This window comes from Pectinophora gossypiella, chromosome 8 (genome assembly GCF_024362695.1).
Source record: "Pectinophora gossypiella chromosome 8, ilPecGoss1.1, whole genome shotgun sequence".
Classification (NCBI taxonomy): Eukaryota; Metazoa; Arthropoda; class Insecta; order Lepidoptera; family Gelechiidae; genus Pectinophora; species Pectinophora gossypiella.
In genome coordinates, this window is record NC_065411.1 from 4,994,098 (window position 1) to 5,010,093 (window position 15,996).

At 34.8% G+C, this 15,996-nt stretch overlaps 5 protein-coding genes across 5 annotated transcripts; 4 read left to right on the top strand and 1 right to left on the bottom strand.

Moving 5' to 3' along the window:
- The first annotated feature begins 67 nt into the window (after positions 1 to 67).
- On the top strand, positions 68 to 950 carry LOC126368997 (glutamyl-tRNA(Gln) amidotransferase subunit C, mitochondrial). Its single transcript, XM_050013276.1, has 2 exons — positions 68 to 466; positions 773 to 950. The coding sequence occupies exons 1-2, from the start codon at positions 174 to 176 to the stop codon at positions 948 to 950; spliced, it is 471 nt and encodes a 156-aa protein (XP_049869233.1). The 5' UTR covers positions 68 to 173.
- On the top strand, positions 940 to 6,294 carry LOC126368960 (DNA polymerase subunit gamma-2, mitochondrial). The gene is made up of 6 exons (XM_050013225.1): positions 940 to 1,335; positions 2,145 to 2,279; positions 2,436 to 2,592; positions 3,238 to 3,350; positions 4,562 to 4,666; positions 6,166 to 6,294. The coding sequence occupies exons 1-6, from the start codon at positions 940 to 942 to the stop codon at positions 6,220 to 6,222; spliced, it is 963 nt and encodes a 320-aa protein (XP_049869182.1). The 3' UTR covers positions 6,223 to 6,294.
- A 36-nt stretch (positions 6,295 to 6,330) lies between these two features.
- LOC126368978 (ER lumen protein-retaining receptor) lies at positions 6,331 to 11,059 on the bottom strand. Its single transcript, XM_050013254.1, has 5 exons — positions 10,882 to 11,059; positions 10,515 to 10,774; positions 9,545 to 9,691; positions 8,322 to 8,427; positions 6,331 to 7,501 (listed from the first exon to the last, which is right to left on the bottom strand). The coding sequence occupies exons 1-5, from the start codon at positions 10,970 to 10,972 to the stop codon at positions 7,467 to 7,469; spliced, it is 639 nt and encodes a 212-aa protein (XP_049869211.1). The 5' UTR covers positions 10,973 to 11,059; the 3' UTR covers positions 6,331 to 7,466.
- A 166-nt stretch (positions 11,060 to 11,225) lies between these two features.
- Positions 11,226 to 13,598, top strand: LOC126368872 (protein SDA1 homolog). Its single transcript, XM_050013073.1, has one exon. It carries the CDS (start codon positions 11,328 to 11,330, stop codon positions 13,536 to 13,538), a length of 2,211 nt encoding a protein of 736 aa, XP_049869030.1. The 5' UTR covers positions 11,226 to 11,327; the 3' UTR covers positions 13,539 to 13,598.
- Positions 13,599 to 14,431: 833 nt separating this feature from the next.
- On the top strand, positions 14,432 to 15,255 carry LOC126369001 (ragulator complex protein LAMTOR2 homolog). The gene is made up of 2 exons (XM_050013282.1): positions 14,432 to 14,624; positions 14,716 to 15,255. Exons 1-2 carry the CDS (start codon positions 14,557 to 14,559, stop codon positions 15,023 to 15,025), a joined length of 378 nt encoding a protein of 125 aa, XP_049869239.1. The 5' UTR covers positions 14,432 to 14,556; the 3' UTR covers positions 15,026 to 15,255.
- Positions 15,256 to 15,996: the final 741 nt, after the last annotated feature.

Below are 15,996 nucleotides of genomic sequence, written 5' to 3' on the forward strand. Positions count from 1 at the left end.
TGGGCTGGTGAAAATAAAGTTGGCAACACTGGAATAAATACTACTACTTTGGAATTATTGTTTTTCAATTGTTTTTTTTTGTATTGAATTGTTCGTCAATGTCAATTTTAATATAAAAATTGTGTTGATTAGTTCACTATATAATTAACGATATTATTACAATTTCCATAATTATGAGCTTAAGAATTGTTATTTCCAATTACAGCAGAATCCGAGCATTTCAAGTTTTGTTGAGAGGTTATAGCTCAAAAGTTCCTTCTACTCCTGTAGTTACTTTAGAAAAACAGGAAGAAAGCAAGGTTAATGTGGATAAGAATACATTGGCACTCTTGGAGAGATTGTCCTTAGTGAAGTTTGATAGTGCTGAAGGAGTCAAAGTCCTGGAAGACTCCATAAAATTTGCTAATAAAGTTCTGCATATAAACACTGACGGTGTAGAACCTCTCTACTCAGTTTTAGAAGATGAGTAAGTTAAAAATTGTTTTAGTTTATTAAAAAGTATTATAAATAACACAAAACTGACTTTCTTGTTAATTTTAAATTATTTCATTATAAAACATAGAACCCTAGTTCTAACCTGTAGTGCTGTAGTATGGATCTTTCTTTTGTTATGTAAAGTGATGGTTTGAATATCATTAAATGCTGTAAACAATGAGGTTAGCATAAAAATTAGATAAAAAAAACTTCTTACCTATTCTTTTTTTTTCCTTTTTTTCTCTAAAATCAACAGTTATTTTTTTTAAATAGCAACCATTTTTTTTTACTTTTTCAGAAATTTAAGTCTGCGGCCAGATGAAGTAACACAAGGAAACTGCCAAAAAGAAATTTTAAAGAATGCCTTTGTAGTCGAAGATGACTACTTTGTGGCACCACCAGGAAATATACCATTACACGAAGTGGAAGTTGAAGATAAAGCAAAAAGCCAGAAAATAAAACAAAATGAGAACTGAAGTAACAAAGATACTTAATTTAAAAAGATTCTTCCAAATTGTAGAATCAAATAAACAAAATATTATTTACAAACTAGAAAAGCCTAGTATAATATTAATGAAGAATATTCATACTAACTGGCTAGTGTCAATATTATCAAAAACTCACAAACATTTTCCTGTATTTTTAAACAACAAATTCACACAGAATAAAGAAAGAAATATACCATTTGGGTTCATAAGTGACAGTCAACTGGAAAGTACTGAGGATGAGGTTTTTAAATACAACTTGGAAGAAGTGCCGAAAGAAAAGTATATGTTGCAATTTAACCTGATAGTGCCAGAACAGGACAGTATGCAGTATTTCATCCAGTGGCAGAGATATAGAAAATTTTGGTGGAGTTCTGTTAGTATACTGTGATGTCTACTACTATAATTTATACAGCGTATTGGGTTACACTTGTACTTTTATAAATAAACAATACAATACAAAACACTTGCACAAACACATGAGAAAAATTACAAATAGAAGTACAAAACCTTGCTCTAGAGTTTATGACTGCCCAATTGTACTGTATTCATGTATGATTGTTAAAATTAAGTTCTGTACAATAAAGTATATTTCACTCGATTTGAAGTACAATAGGTGGCTATTTATTGCTCAACAGCAATGAGGCCACCTTATGGTGGAAACAGTAATAAAAAAAAAAATCAAGTTGATACATAACATTCCTCAATGACAATGTGACCAGCCTAGTGATATCACAGGTTATTACAGTAACTAACCAGCTCAAATACAGGGTAACTCACATACCTCTGAATACACATAGAATACTCTCAGATGTGCAGTCTCATGAGGTTTTCTTACAACACTGAGAACATGATAATCTTAGTTAGTTAGTGGGCTCTCTTTTCCGCATTTAGACTCTAAGATGGCCCATTATGCGTAAACATGATAATCATTTATGATCCAAATACGTAACATAAACAGCCTATATACGTCCCACTGCTGGGCACAGGCCTCCCCTCAATCAACCGTAGGGGGTATGGAGCATACAGAGCATATGGAGTATGATCCAAATATGAATTTGAAAAACATTGGTATACTTAAGACTGGATCCGAACTTAAGCTCACAATGAGAGTCAAGTTTTCTTCCAACCGGACTACCACGGCTGTCTTATTCACAAAATCGTCCGTTAATTATTATTTTGCAGATAACAACGACACCTAGTCTCTTTAGCATAGGAGACATAAGAAACGGCAGTAACACGTCTGAAGTCAACATAGTCGCCAAGTTTCCCTGGGGCCCTGAAACTGTTGAAACACTAAATATGAAGCCAAACCACTCCGTAAGATTATTATCATCATCAATAAGCCCACATCATCCCACTGTTGGGTATAGGCCTTCTCCATGTTCACATTTATAATGTTAAGTATGCATGCCTACCTACTTGTACTTGTGCATCATGTACTGACTTTGTTGAAAACATTTTTTTTTTTTTCAGATTGCAGAAAACACTACGCATCTGTCTTGCGCGATAAGTGCAGAGAAAGCCTTACTGACATTGTTTTTAGACGGACAATCAAATAGTACCAAAGAAGGATACCTGAGACTCCACAGAAAAATGGCTCCTTTTAAAATTTCTTTCGCGTTAGATGAAGGTTCATAGACTGCATATATATTTTGTTTGCTATACTTTTAAATTGACTCGGCTTTGTCTGGGTATTTTTTGTTGAACAACAGATCGCCAAGAAGCAGAATACAAAAGAGAAAAAAGAAACTTTTAAATTCAATATTCTTTATTTGCAAATTGACTCTGCTTTCTCTGGGTATTTTTTTACACTATAGAAAACCCTAGAGACCCCATACTAAAATCTCTTTCTTACTATGTGCCGCGTAAGTGTGAGCGAAACACTGTCCGGGCACTTTCCCCCTTACTCCATAGCGACTTACGGCCATAAGACTAAAATAAAATCCAGAGATGAGGTCGGCAAATTCGATGTTCGATTTGAATTGGTGCGGGGCGAAGAGTCACCATTCTATTACGTAGTCTAAATATTATTCTTTATTCTATTCATAATGTTAACTATATAATTTAAAGTAAAGGATAGAAGGAGGAGGGGGGAGGGGTTAGGAGGAAGGTTTTAAGGGGAGGATAGAATAAATTGCGTTCCACAGTTCCACTCACAATTTCCTCCTTTGGAGCCAGGCCAGAATACCCACTGCAACTAATTTTGAACTTACCATTCCTCATTAAATTGATAACTATCGTCTATATTAAACTAATCACCACTTATTTTTTACAGCATCAAAAAATAAGGATACTCTAAAAGAATTAGCGAGTCTGCTTCATGGTCGGCTAGCCAAAAACAAAATATCAACATGGATTCCAGATTTTACTCTCACAGCAGATAATCAGGTAAAGAGCGTCGCAATAAATAGAGTTTCCTGGCGCGTATAGAATAGCTGACATATTATGTATGTACGGTCACGAGCATTAATATGTATACACTTTGATACCATGTCACATTAACTTTTTTGACAAATTGAACTATAAGTCTCAATAAATGTCAAATATGTTAGTGCGACAGAGTCCTAAAGTGGGTACATTATATTGCTCATGACTATGTATATTTACGTATTAATGCAGGTTGTCGTCTAATTGTGTAGTTTGAGTTTCCTAGGTCAATAATAAATTATTAAATTCAGATTACTAAATAAAGACAGATCTAAAGGTGACTAAAAACTTATTATTTTTTTATATTTAACTTATGAATTTTAATAAAGAAAAATGTAACAATAAGTGCGACGTTTTGTCACATATTTCTATGACGTCACAGGTTGCTTTTTCATACACATTTCATAGTCATTTCGTGTTTAGTAAAAATTAACAGGTTGTTAGCTGACAGCCTGACCAACAAGTAGTCTGACGACAACCCGAGCTTCGGCCAGCTTTCCCAGCCTACTACGTAATGGTATTTTATACGTAAATATACATATGTACACGTCAGCTATTCTATACGGGCTTGCCAGTCTGCTAAATTTGCATTGAAGTCTGTACATGGAGCTCAAATCTTCTTCTATCCTGGTTGCTTCTATGCTGTTCTGGGAGCATATAAAAAACATAGAACACGTTCAGCTGCTTCTCTTCCCGGGCATGTCGTAAAAACCGACAGAGGGATTGTGTCCTCTAACATGATGGACTAATGTTATGGGCGATAGGCTGATCCCTTATCACCATAAGGTTCATCATATCCATCTTTGGAATTCGTATCAACAGTGGCTGCAAGTTGTCTTTGATTACTTGTGGCTCTGCCCACCCCATTAGGGATTACGGGCGTGAGTTTATGTATGTATGTATGTATCCTGGTGTCAGGGTTACTATTGAACCGCCAAAGGCCCCTGACATGCACCTGACTACTTACATCAGTAAGTAGTAACCGGGACTAACGGCTTAAGGTGCTTTCGGACAATCAGGTGATCAGTCTGTAATGTCCTAACCAAACTAGGGAACACAAAGTAATTTTTGTGATATTTCCCCACCGGGATTCGAACCCGGGGCCTCCGGATCGTGGGCCTAACGCTCAAACTGGACCACGAGCTCAAATGATAACAATATTTTTGTTGCAGTTAAAGGAAAATCTACAAATGGGTGTGGCGTACACCGCGGTTCTCAGTGAAGATACTCTAAACAATGGGATTTTCCACCTTTTAAACAGCAGTACCATGTTAAAAGTAAGTGTTTATAAGATGCGACACGGTAAAGCGATCTGAATCGGATCGGATCGGTGTCTACGGTGGTATTAATAAATTTATCTCAGCTGAGACTGCCCTCGAAATCATGCTCAAGTCCCTGTTTTTATATAAGAACTCGGGATCAGGCGGTGTAGCACGTAATGCATCGAATGGGCCGAGCCATCATTTCGCTACACATTGAAAATCCTTCATCATTCATGACTTATGATAATTCAAAGAAAAATTGATCTTATAATACTGAACTCTGGCTATTACTGTGCTATACATGTGCATTACTGTACTACGGATACTACTATACTACGGCTATTACTGTACTTTGGCTATTACTGTACTACGGCTATTACTGACTGTACTGTGGCTATTACTGCAATGTGGCTATTACTGTACTGTGGCTATTACTGTACTGTGGCTATTACTGTACTGTGGCTATTACTGTAATGTGGCTATTACTGTAATGTGGCTATTACTGTAATGTGGCTATTACTGTAATGTGGCTATTAATGTACTGTGGCTATTACTGTACTCTGGCTATTGCTGTACTATGTATATTACTGTACTACGGCTACTACAATGCTACGGCTATTACTGTACTTTGGCTATTACTGTACTGTGGCTATTACTGTACAGTGATCGTTATTTGTATGGGTCATATTATTATACCAGTATACATATGAACTGCAGTATACAAATAATAAGTATAATACTACTCATTCAGGCTTATCAGTGCAGTGCATGCGATAACATAATAAATTGATTAACTGAGTTAACCAGACGATACGGCATTTGCTAGTGATTATTGTTTCCTCGCAAACATACAATCTGTACGTAATAATTACCCGTATCCCTGTCGAGGTGGGCAGAGTCACAAGTTATCAATATTTAAGGTTGGTGGGACCAAATTGTGGCTAAAACTTGTCTTCAGCCCCTGTAGGGTATTGCGCACGCACTCACGCACTCAGGTACGCAAGCATATCGTGCGCATAGCGATATAATGGTGCTAATTCCTGTAAATACCATCTAATTTTATTTTAAGTTATATCTGTCATTATCTTATCCGCCGAAAAGGAAAGGGACGGGTAATCGACAAGCATAAAATTTATGGAACACACGTCAATTTTAAGCACAAATCTAAACCAACCGTCTAAAAATTTTACATCCGTCAATAACCCGACGCAGTTAAGTAGACAGCACGTCAAACGGATTGCATACCAGCGACGTACCTTTTGATTCGCCCGGGTATTCGCCGGGGCATTATTTACTCATTCTTCCTAAAATTAAGAGCTGTGAATCATCCGTCCCTTTCCTTTTCGACGGATATGAAAATGACGGATATAACTTAAAATAAAATTAGGCGGTGTCTGCAGGAATCGGGGCCAATATCTACCAACAAATATCGCGTCGCGAGCGTTACGTGGTCGGTTCCCGTCTTACGATTGCTGGTGACGATATTATTATTAAGTTGCGTTTTTTTTTTTCAGGAACAAGTGCATGTTGCAGACTTCGATGCATATGCTGCTTTAATATTTGAAAACTAGTGATGTTATAGTGATATAGTAATTGTGTTAAGTTTAAAGATTTTGCCATAAATAAAGTAGATAAATATTGTTTATATTTATTTTTTTACCTTAAAAAGATACACATGATTTCACTTTCAAAATTTTATTCACGAATTCTTATTGCAAGACAAGAAGTTCTTAGTGGCTAATGTAAAAAACGCAATGTTTGATCTAACATATTTAGTTTTGGATTACAAACTTTTACTAAACTTTTAGATAACCACACAAGTGTACGTACAACTCTATTGTACGTACGAATACGCGTGATTTAGATACTCGACTATGCAATAAAATTCATATTTTATTATTATGATCCTAATAGTTAAATTACTCATTACAATCTTCGTTGCAATGCGCCTTCATTGGCTAAAATGCTACAAAATAAAAAGTCGTGAAAAAAACCTTATTATTTAAAGGAATATACTTGTGTGACAATGTATGGAAGGATGTTATGCAGGCGTCCCATACATTGACGGCTCGCGTGCTTCGAACCAAGTACACACAAAATGCATGGACAATAATACTACATATTTAAAAGTTTCTTGAAATAATATGTTAGTTTTTTTTTATCTAATTTTTAAACAGATAAGTTTAATGGTACGTGCTTATTTATTAGATAACATAAATCCAGGATTTACACCCGTATTTTAAGATAACTCCAACCTTCCTCGACTCGGTCCTTGAGGCGACCTGAAGGCCTCCCTCCAACTCAGCTGAAAATCGGTACTCTTGGCGCCTCAACCTTAACTCGAGTTTACTCTAGCGTAATGACGTCATTATTTTTCGTATCATTACGTTGGCAGTATGATAAGCTCAACTCCAGCGAGTAAAGTCCTCAAGTCAATGACGTTAATGCCAATTTAAAATACCAAAATTCTCGCTCAGCTGAAGCTCGGGCGAGTCGTGTGAACGTCTTAAAATACGGGTGTTACAATATCTAGCATCTAGCTTGTCAAGATACATCACGTACAACTCATTTCAAATCAACAGTTCATTATTGGCTATTAAAAATAAACATTGCACAGTAAATATGGTCAGTACCTTTTTAGTTTTAATTAAAATATACATAATTAAGTTCATCACACAAAGTTGCCTTCTGTAATTCACGTTTTCACACTGTACATGTTGTACAACTAGATCTTAGGTAATATTATTGGCTTATAAAATATCATCAGGGACATTTTAGTCATATTGTATTTACGCAAACCTGTGTTCACGTGAGCTTAAGCCGGCAACTGCAACTTCTTTCCTTTGAGAACTGAAACAAATATATTACAATTAACCTAGTACTTTTTTTAAATTATGCTAGTCTAAATGCTGCCGATTTAGGCTAATTTTAAAAGCTCTACCTCTGTCTACATCCGGCTTAAATAAAGGATGGCAATATTTTGAAGATTGACAGTTTTGTCTGCCAGATTCGGCGCCATTATAGTAGGTAGTTTTGGCAAAGAGAGCAACAGCTAAAGTATCCTTAATTAAACCTAACTATGACGATAGTTAGGTTTAATTTTCCATACTGAGTTAGCGTCCGTTTACTATGAGCCTCTCTCTGATTTTACTGTAGTATGAGACTAAAGAGATAGTGACGTGAAGGTCTTACGCTAGTCTACATAGTCAGGTAGGCGACCTTTAAGCCAAAGGCACGTGGTTACCAAAATAAACTGTTATCCCACGTCGTACTGTTACAAAAGCCGATCTGTATTTACATAAGAGTAAGAATACGCATTGTCGCCGTTGCAGTCACGACTAACAAACAAGTCATAACTCGGATAATTAAACTATGAACACGTTTTCACTGACACAGTTGGCTCGACCATTACAGACGGCGATATGGCTCACCACTATCACGTTAGTCTAACAGAAAGATGGGTGTGGGTACTTAGTTCATCTTGTGATGGATGTACCTCTGAATACCCCAATTGGGATATACTCGTGACCTTATGTGTTTTCTTGACTTTGAAAAAGGACTGCTAAAAGGTCTTGTCAAAGAATCTCTTTAAAAGAATCGTTGAAGAAACGGAGGAAGAATTTCGGAATGGGACATTACAGGCTAGGCATTAATTAAAAAAAATGTTCACCTTTCGTGATGTAAAGATAGAAGAAATCGCAGTAGAGCACGGTCTGCACTACGCCAGCGACGATAGCTATCAGCTCGTAATGCTCCTCCACCACGTAACGGTACACCTGAACACAAAATTATACATTTTATTAGTTTATTGTTCACACATAAATAACAACATCAACTACTATCGTGTGGAGCGGTCACCAATTCTGTAGCCGTAACATGTTGCCCGCATATCTCGCGCTACGCGATAATAGAGCTGATATAATTGATATATTCATCGCCTTGCCAATGAAATTGGCTTATTTATCGCATCGCGCGCTAATCATAAGCAGGGCTGGTGTCAGCTGCCAGTAATATGGCAACAGCATACCGCGCGCGACGCGATAATTGAGCTAAAAGATAATTTGTTTATCCATCGCCTATGCAATAATATTGGCTCATTTATCGCGTCGCGATATGCTATACGACTTCATAAATTATTTTGTTTATTTCGAATTTTAAATGTGATTCATGCTATGCTAAGGGTACAAATAGTAATAATATTTGTTTCAGCACTTACTAACTGTCCAATAATGTGCTAGTACTAGACAGTAGTTAGGATTAGACAGTTTATTAGCAAGTGAGCTTAGATTTCAAAAAGATTATTATAAAAACATCAAATCAAATCATTGACAGTGTTGAAACAAACGAAAGTAAGTGATTGTCGGCAGGTTTTTTTCCCTGCCCACCCGGAAAGGAAATTAGCGTGAAGATAAACATGTAAATAGAGTTATAAGGTAGTACAAAGCAACTTTTATCAAAAGTGTAAGTGGTCAAGGCTCAATGTATCACACTGTAAGGTCATTGAACTTTAGATTAGCCCAATTAACAGAGTTTATAGAGCACAGATAATAAATTATTCAATCTAGACTGCACAACGCGGATTTAATTTTCACACTGACTAGCTTTGTAAACGTAAATACACTTTTTCTTAGATTTGTAGTTTTGTTTATACACACATTCATGAAGTATGTTACTGACAATTAGATAAGAATTTATGAGATGTAATTTTCGAGATTTCTAAATGCAATATTTAAACAATGGGTTTTGAATTTTAAAGGACATTCGGTTTTTCCATATACATATGTATAGCAGTATCTTTTTGAATATTTTTTTGGGCAGTATTTTAATAGGAGAAAATAAAAATAATATGAAACTATAAACCGTTAACATTTGTTTTATTTTCTTATTACTTACCCAGTTCAAAAGGTACAGTGCTCTGTAGGAGCCAAGAGCAAAGAGGTAGTGAGATGTAATGCTTTCAGCCTCGCCTGTCTTAGATACCAGGAACAACTGCGGCAAGATGGCTACGGACTCAAGATAGATCGAGAAAGTCCATAGAACCTGAAATAATGAAAAACAATGTTTATTGTTACTTCACTGATGAAAATAAGACCATCATCAACTGATTGCGTGTGGACATACAATAAGAATTTAAAAATATCTCTGGCTTTTTAATAAAAAAAAAATATGGAACCCTGCACTTCATTGATAATAAAAGATTTTTTTTGTTGATTTTTGCAGTTTTCTTCCAAAACTAGACTACTAGTTAATCATTAACTATTTGTTACTTTTGATTTATAACTACATCAAAACTGTTATTTATTTAGATTTACAGCTGTCAGGACATTAAATTTTATTGATAATATTATATATTTTGTTGCTAAGCTGCATAGGTTAGGTACTGTATTTTTGTCCTGCTGTTGTTATATTCAAGTTGTATGTAATGAAAATAGACAGAAACTATATTTTGTTTGTCATAATAATTATACATGACGGCAATACAATCACATGATATTTCAGGGAGTAACAAAATCATGTAAACAATTCCTATACTGATTTACTAAATGGAACATCTGAAAGAAAATTATTAAAATCTGATGGCGTATTATTTTATACTACAAATCATTATACCATTATAAAAACATATAACTTTTCATAACTAGAGCAATCTTTAAATTATAATTTGAATATACTTTTTATATTGTACTATGCTAACAAAAAAATATCACTAGTATAGGTATAGAATAACATGACTGTAAATTTTACTATTTTTAGTAATAGTAATTAAAAACTCCAGATAAAACAACAACCGCAAGTACATCATATTCTAATTCGAGTGAACCACGTCAGTTCTTAAAAAAAATAAGATTTACGTGACACTAACCTCCATTACAGTAAATTCATGGTTGATCAGCAGTGCAAGGACTAGACTTGGTATCAACAGAAACTCAATCCTGAACGTGTCGTGGTTGTGATCGTAGGTCGCCTTGAATTTCACATACATCAGATACACAGTAGCATACGATGCGACGATGAACACGAACTTCATAACAGTGTTATAAGTTGAGATGAAAGTCGTCAACAAGTCCAGGTACCGCGTAGTGTACACTATGGCGAAGAGTATCTGTGACTTTCCCGATATGCCTGGAAAAGAAAACAGCCAAATTACCACCAACGAAACACCTGTTAAAATAATACGCTACATAGAACATGCCGGTTGCTGATCGAACATATAGCCAAAAAATCATTACCTGCACATGATCTGGTCTTCCAGATTTTGAGCAATAATATTATAATAGCTAAAAGGTGAGATAAGTCACCAAGCAAACGGAATATATTCATGTTGTTCTATTTTGTGGATCAATTTATCAAGCAAGATACGCCGCGTATACTTCTCATTCAAGCAAAAATGACGTGGCTGAGTGACACAAATGCATGGTGTTGCCATCATAAAAAAACATAATGAACGCCCTGCTGCTGATCCAACACGTGCACCCTCCCTCTGCAAAAGGTCGTTTCGTTCGTCCGACATGACAGACATGCAAGACTCGTGTTGTGTGGAGCGATAAGCAAATTTGTTAACGCACCATAAATTAAATGTCAATTTGACGTTCCTTTCTTTGAGTTTGGGGTTATGTTTTTACACGTGAAAACTGGAAAGTGAATAGTGAACATTAAGTAAAGAAAAACTATAAAAATGGTACGACATAACAATCAGCTGCCCAACAACTTAACACAGTTGCAAAATCTTATAAAAAGAGACCCCGAGTCTTACAAAGAAGAATTTCATCAGCAACTTGCGCACTTCCATACAACGTTGGAGATATTTTATTTAAATCCAACGCAATATAACAAGAAATTGGAAGAGCAGGCGATGTTTCTTGCACAAGTAGCACAATGCTATATTAATGATATGAAAACTTATCCACAAAAAATTGTGGATATTCTGAAAACACATAACACTGTTTTACATAATGAGATGAGAATGGCTCTCTGTAAGTGCTTGATTTTATTGAGAAATAAAAATTTCATCTCTCCCTTTGATCTATTGGAGCTATTCTTTACACTGTTAAAATGTCAAGATAAAAATTTGAGAGAGTTCTTAAAGACTCACATCATTACAGACATTAAAAATATGAATGCAAAACATAAGGACATGAAATTCAATACTTCTTTGCAAAATTTTATGTTTTCAATGTTACGAGATACCAATGCTAAGGCAGCAAAAATGTCTGTTGATATACTTATTGAATTGTATCACAAAAACATCTGGAATGACCATAAAACAGTTAACATCATTGCAGATATAGGATGTTTCTCTAAAATAACTAAAGTCATGGTGGCTTCGCTTAAATTCTTTCTGGGTAGAGATGAGGAGGAGAAAAAGGAAGACTCTGATAGTGATGAAGAAGTAGACCCTCGGGACACCATGATATCTAATAAGTTTAATAAGAAAACCAGGAAAAGAGAGAAAATGGTAGATAAAGTCAAAAAAATTGCCAAGAAAATTAAGAAGAAGAAAGAAAAAGCTCCTGCTTTTAATTTCTCTGCTTTGCATTTGATTAACAATCCTCAAGGCTTTGCTGAAAAACTGTTCAAACAAATAGAGTCCTCTAATGAGAGGTTTGAAGTCAAACTGATGACCTTAGATGTTATATCCAGATTGATTGGATTACACAGCCTCTTCCTGTTCAATTATTATCCATTCATTGCAAGATTATTAATGCCACATCAGAGAGAGGTGACAAGAATTCTGCAGTTTGCTGCCCAAGCAAGTCATGAACTGGTCCCACCTGAGGTGATAGAACCAGTCATGAAAGCAATTGCTAATAATTTCATAACAGAAAGAAATTCAACTGATGTAATGGCTGTTGGTTTGAATGCTGTCAGAGAAATTTGCACACGGTGTCCTTTGGCAATTAATGAAGATCTTCTCAGGGATCTAGTACAGTACAAAAACTACAAGGAGAAATCTGTTATGATGGCGGCAAGGTCACTAATTCAACTATATAGGCAGTCCATGCCTACTCTTTTACATAAAAAAGACAGAGGGAGGCCCACAGAAGCATCAGTAGAACTGAAAACTAAGAAATATGGTGAAATGGAAATAAAAGACTACATTCCTGGTTCAGAAGTTCTGTTGGAAAAGCAGACAGTTGAAGAAAAAGACAAAAAAGGAAAGGATAAGAAAGGCAAAAAGGGTAAAAAAGGTAATGACTCTGATAGTGATGATTGGGTTGATGTGGCATCATCAGATTCTGAAATAAATATATCAGATAGTGATGAGGATAATGATAGTGATAATGAAGAAGAGGTTGAAGAGGAAAGTGAAGATGAGGAAGGTGAGGAAGATAATGAAGATGAGAAAACAGCAAAAGACCGTGATCCATCTAAAGATGAAGAACAAAAAGAAGATAATATTGAAGACAGAAAAATATTAAAAGCGAAACGTAAAAACAATAAACAAGATAAAGAAGAAAAAATTAACACAGCTAGAGAAATTGCAATGGGGACAATATTCACAGATGAAGATTTCAAGCGCATTGAAGCTGCACAGGTGAAGAAACACATTAGTGGCGTGAAAAGGAAGTCTGCAGTTATAGATGAAGAAGAGGAAGAGTCAGGGGATCTTGTCAAATTATCAGCTATTGAGAACATTCATAAAAAACGCAAACATGATAAAAGTGCAAGGCTCGAATCTGTAATGAAAGGAAGAGAAGAAAGGGATAAGTTTGGTTATAAAGATAGAAGGAAAAATATTCACTGCTCTAAGACTAATAGGGAGAAAAGAAAGACCAAGAGCTATCAAATGGTTAAACATAAAGCTAAGGGTAAAGTTAAGCGATCATTCAAGGACAAACAAATTGCTTTTAGAAATTATTTAATCAAACAAAAGAAAATGCGTTAAAAAATTATGTATTTCAAGTAGTATATAACTGTATAAGAAATAAAATTAAATATTAAGTAATTTTTCTTTCTTTTTCTTCATTATCTTTAGCAAGATCTTTAGACAAATAATAAAATTTAAAAAATGGAATGAATAAGAAGAGAAAAACGAAACTGGTTCTGTGTGTCATTAGCTTGCTTCTTAAATGAGGAGTACCAGTTCACCACTGCGTTATTAGTTTTCCAGGTGTAATGTTCAGTAACAGTTGGCTTGTCCATTTTTAAGACTGCGATACAGCTTATCTTAATGGCCTCTGTGGTCCAGTGGTTGAGCGTTGGGCTCACGATCCGGAGGCCCCAGGTTCGAATCCCGGTGGGGACATATCATAAAAATCACTTTGTGATCCCTAGTTTGGTTAGGACATTACAGGCTGATCACCGGAATGTCCAAAAAGTAAGATGATCCGTGCTTCGGAAGGCACGTTAAGCCGTTGGTCCCGATTACTACTTACTGATGTAGGTAGGTAGTCGGTACATGAGTCATGTCAGGGGCCTTTGGCGGCTCAATAGTAACCCTGACACCAGGGTTGTTGAGGTTGGTACTTCACCTCATAACCCACACGATAGAAGAAGCTTATCATGTCGGTTTTTAGAAACATTTCATTTTGGAAAGGTCAGTGAGGCGTCGGTACTTATTACTTAGAGCATGCGATGAATGCAAATAATTGCCATATAAGGAAAAGAAACTGTCATATTACTTATAGCAAATGTAGATGAAAACCAAGGGAAAACCGAATAAAATATTGTAGGACTTTCTAATAGATTACTTTATGTGACTGATGGAATTGATTGACCGTATAATAGATCCTACAAATCCATTCAAAATTAAAAAAAAACAAATGTCATTTTTGACAATTTGTATTTGTCAATAAAATCTGAAAGTGTGGATCAAGTGTATCTCAATAAAGTGTGAAAATTGTTTTTTATTTAATTTCCAATTAGATAAAAGTTAAATTTTACGCTTTAAGATTGTCCACACAATGTTGAAACCAAAAGCTTTAACTCAAGTACTAAGCCAAGCAAATACGGGAGGTGTTGAAAATACTTTGTAAGTATAAAACAATGTAAATGATTAGTGATACATTTCATGGTTTTATTTTGAATAAGTATTTATAAAACAATATTTGTAATATTTACAGGTTGTTAAATCACCAAGGAGCGCTTCTAGCGTATTCTGGATATAATGACAAGGATGCCAGAGTAACTGCTGCTATAGCCAGCAATGTATGGTCGGCATATGAAAAACAAGGGAAAAATGTATTCAAAGAAGATAAGCTCCAATTAATATTAGTCGACTGTATGAACGGGAAAATCGCAGTGACACAAGTTGCAAATCTACTTCTATGTCTGTATGCTAAAGAAACAGTTGGGTTTGGTATATTGAAAGAAAAAATAAACGCTATAGCACAGTATTTAGAAGGACCTTTGAAACAAGTGGCTAGTTCATAAAATGTGTTTGTTTTGATTTTAAACAAAACAAAGTCAAGCCTTTTGTTGAAGAAAAGTAATATATGCTAATTAACTGTTTATCTAGTACAAAGCTAAACTTTTCTAGTTTAACTGCTTCATATGAACATAATTTAAGGAATGTTTATGCTTTAAGTGTATTTTTAAGTAAATTAATACATGTTCATGTCTATAAATTTTGATAAATAAAACTGATTTTCTATGTAATATAATGATTTTCAATAATTTCATACTCTTAGATCTAGATTGCTCGGGATTATACCTACATAGATATCCCATATTTTCTTATTTCTTTATTGAATTATTATGAAAGACCTCAAGTACCTTTAATAATGCAAGCTCTATTTATTCTTATTTTAATCTTAATGTTTTTGGAGAAAAACAATGGTACCTACTTTTTGTCAATTAGTTATGAGACAAATAATAACAATATTACAATATAACAATATTTTTATAACAATATTAGTTATTTACATAAAAAGATCATGCAAATTGGCAATTCTGGAAATTAACTAGGTAAATAATTACTTTCAAAGCTTTCCAGGCCATGTTCCCAAATAAAAATAAAGATGGCGCTATACAATGGTTTGCCTTAGTCGTAGTATTTATTATTCCTTTCCTTTGTTTAATCTTCTAATTTCATGGATTCCAAGCATCTTTTATCTTTGTTTGTGGGTGGATGGATGACCCTTCCACACAAGCACATTTTCCAACCATTATTATTCTAATGAAAATAATTGGAAAATAAAGTGAAGCAATAGCAACATTTATTTTTATACATGCCTCTGCCAATAAATTATATTTTTGAATAATTCTGAAAACGAGCTATTTAAAAATGGGCAATTACCCGTTGGAGTTATACACCGCCATCTATATATATGTATGTATATATATTTTTGTAACGTGGCCTGGAAAGTGCCTCATTTCATTAAACTATTATTACTTAACCTATT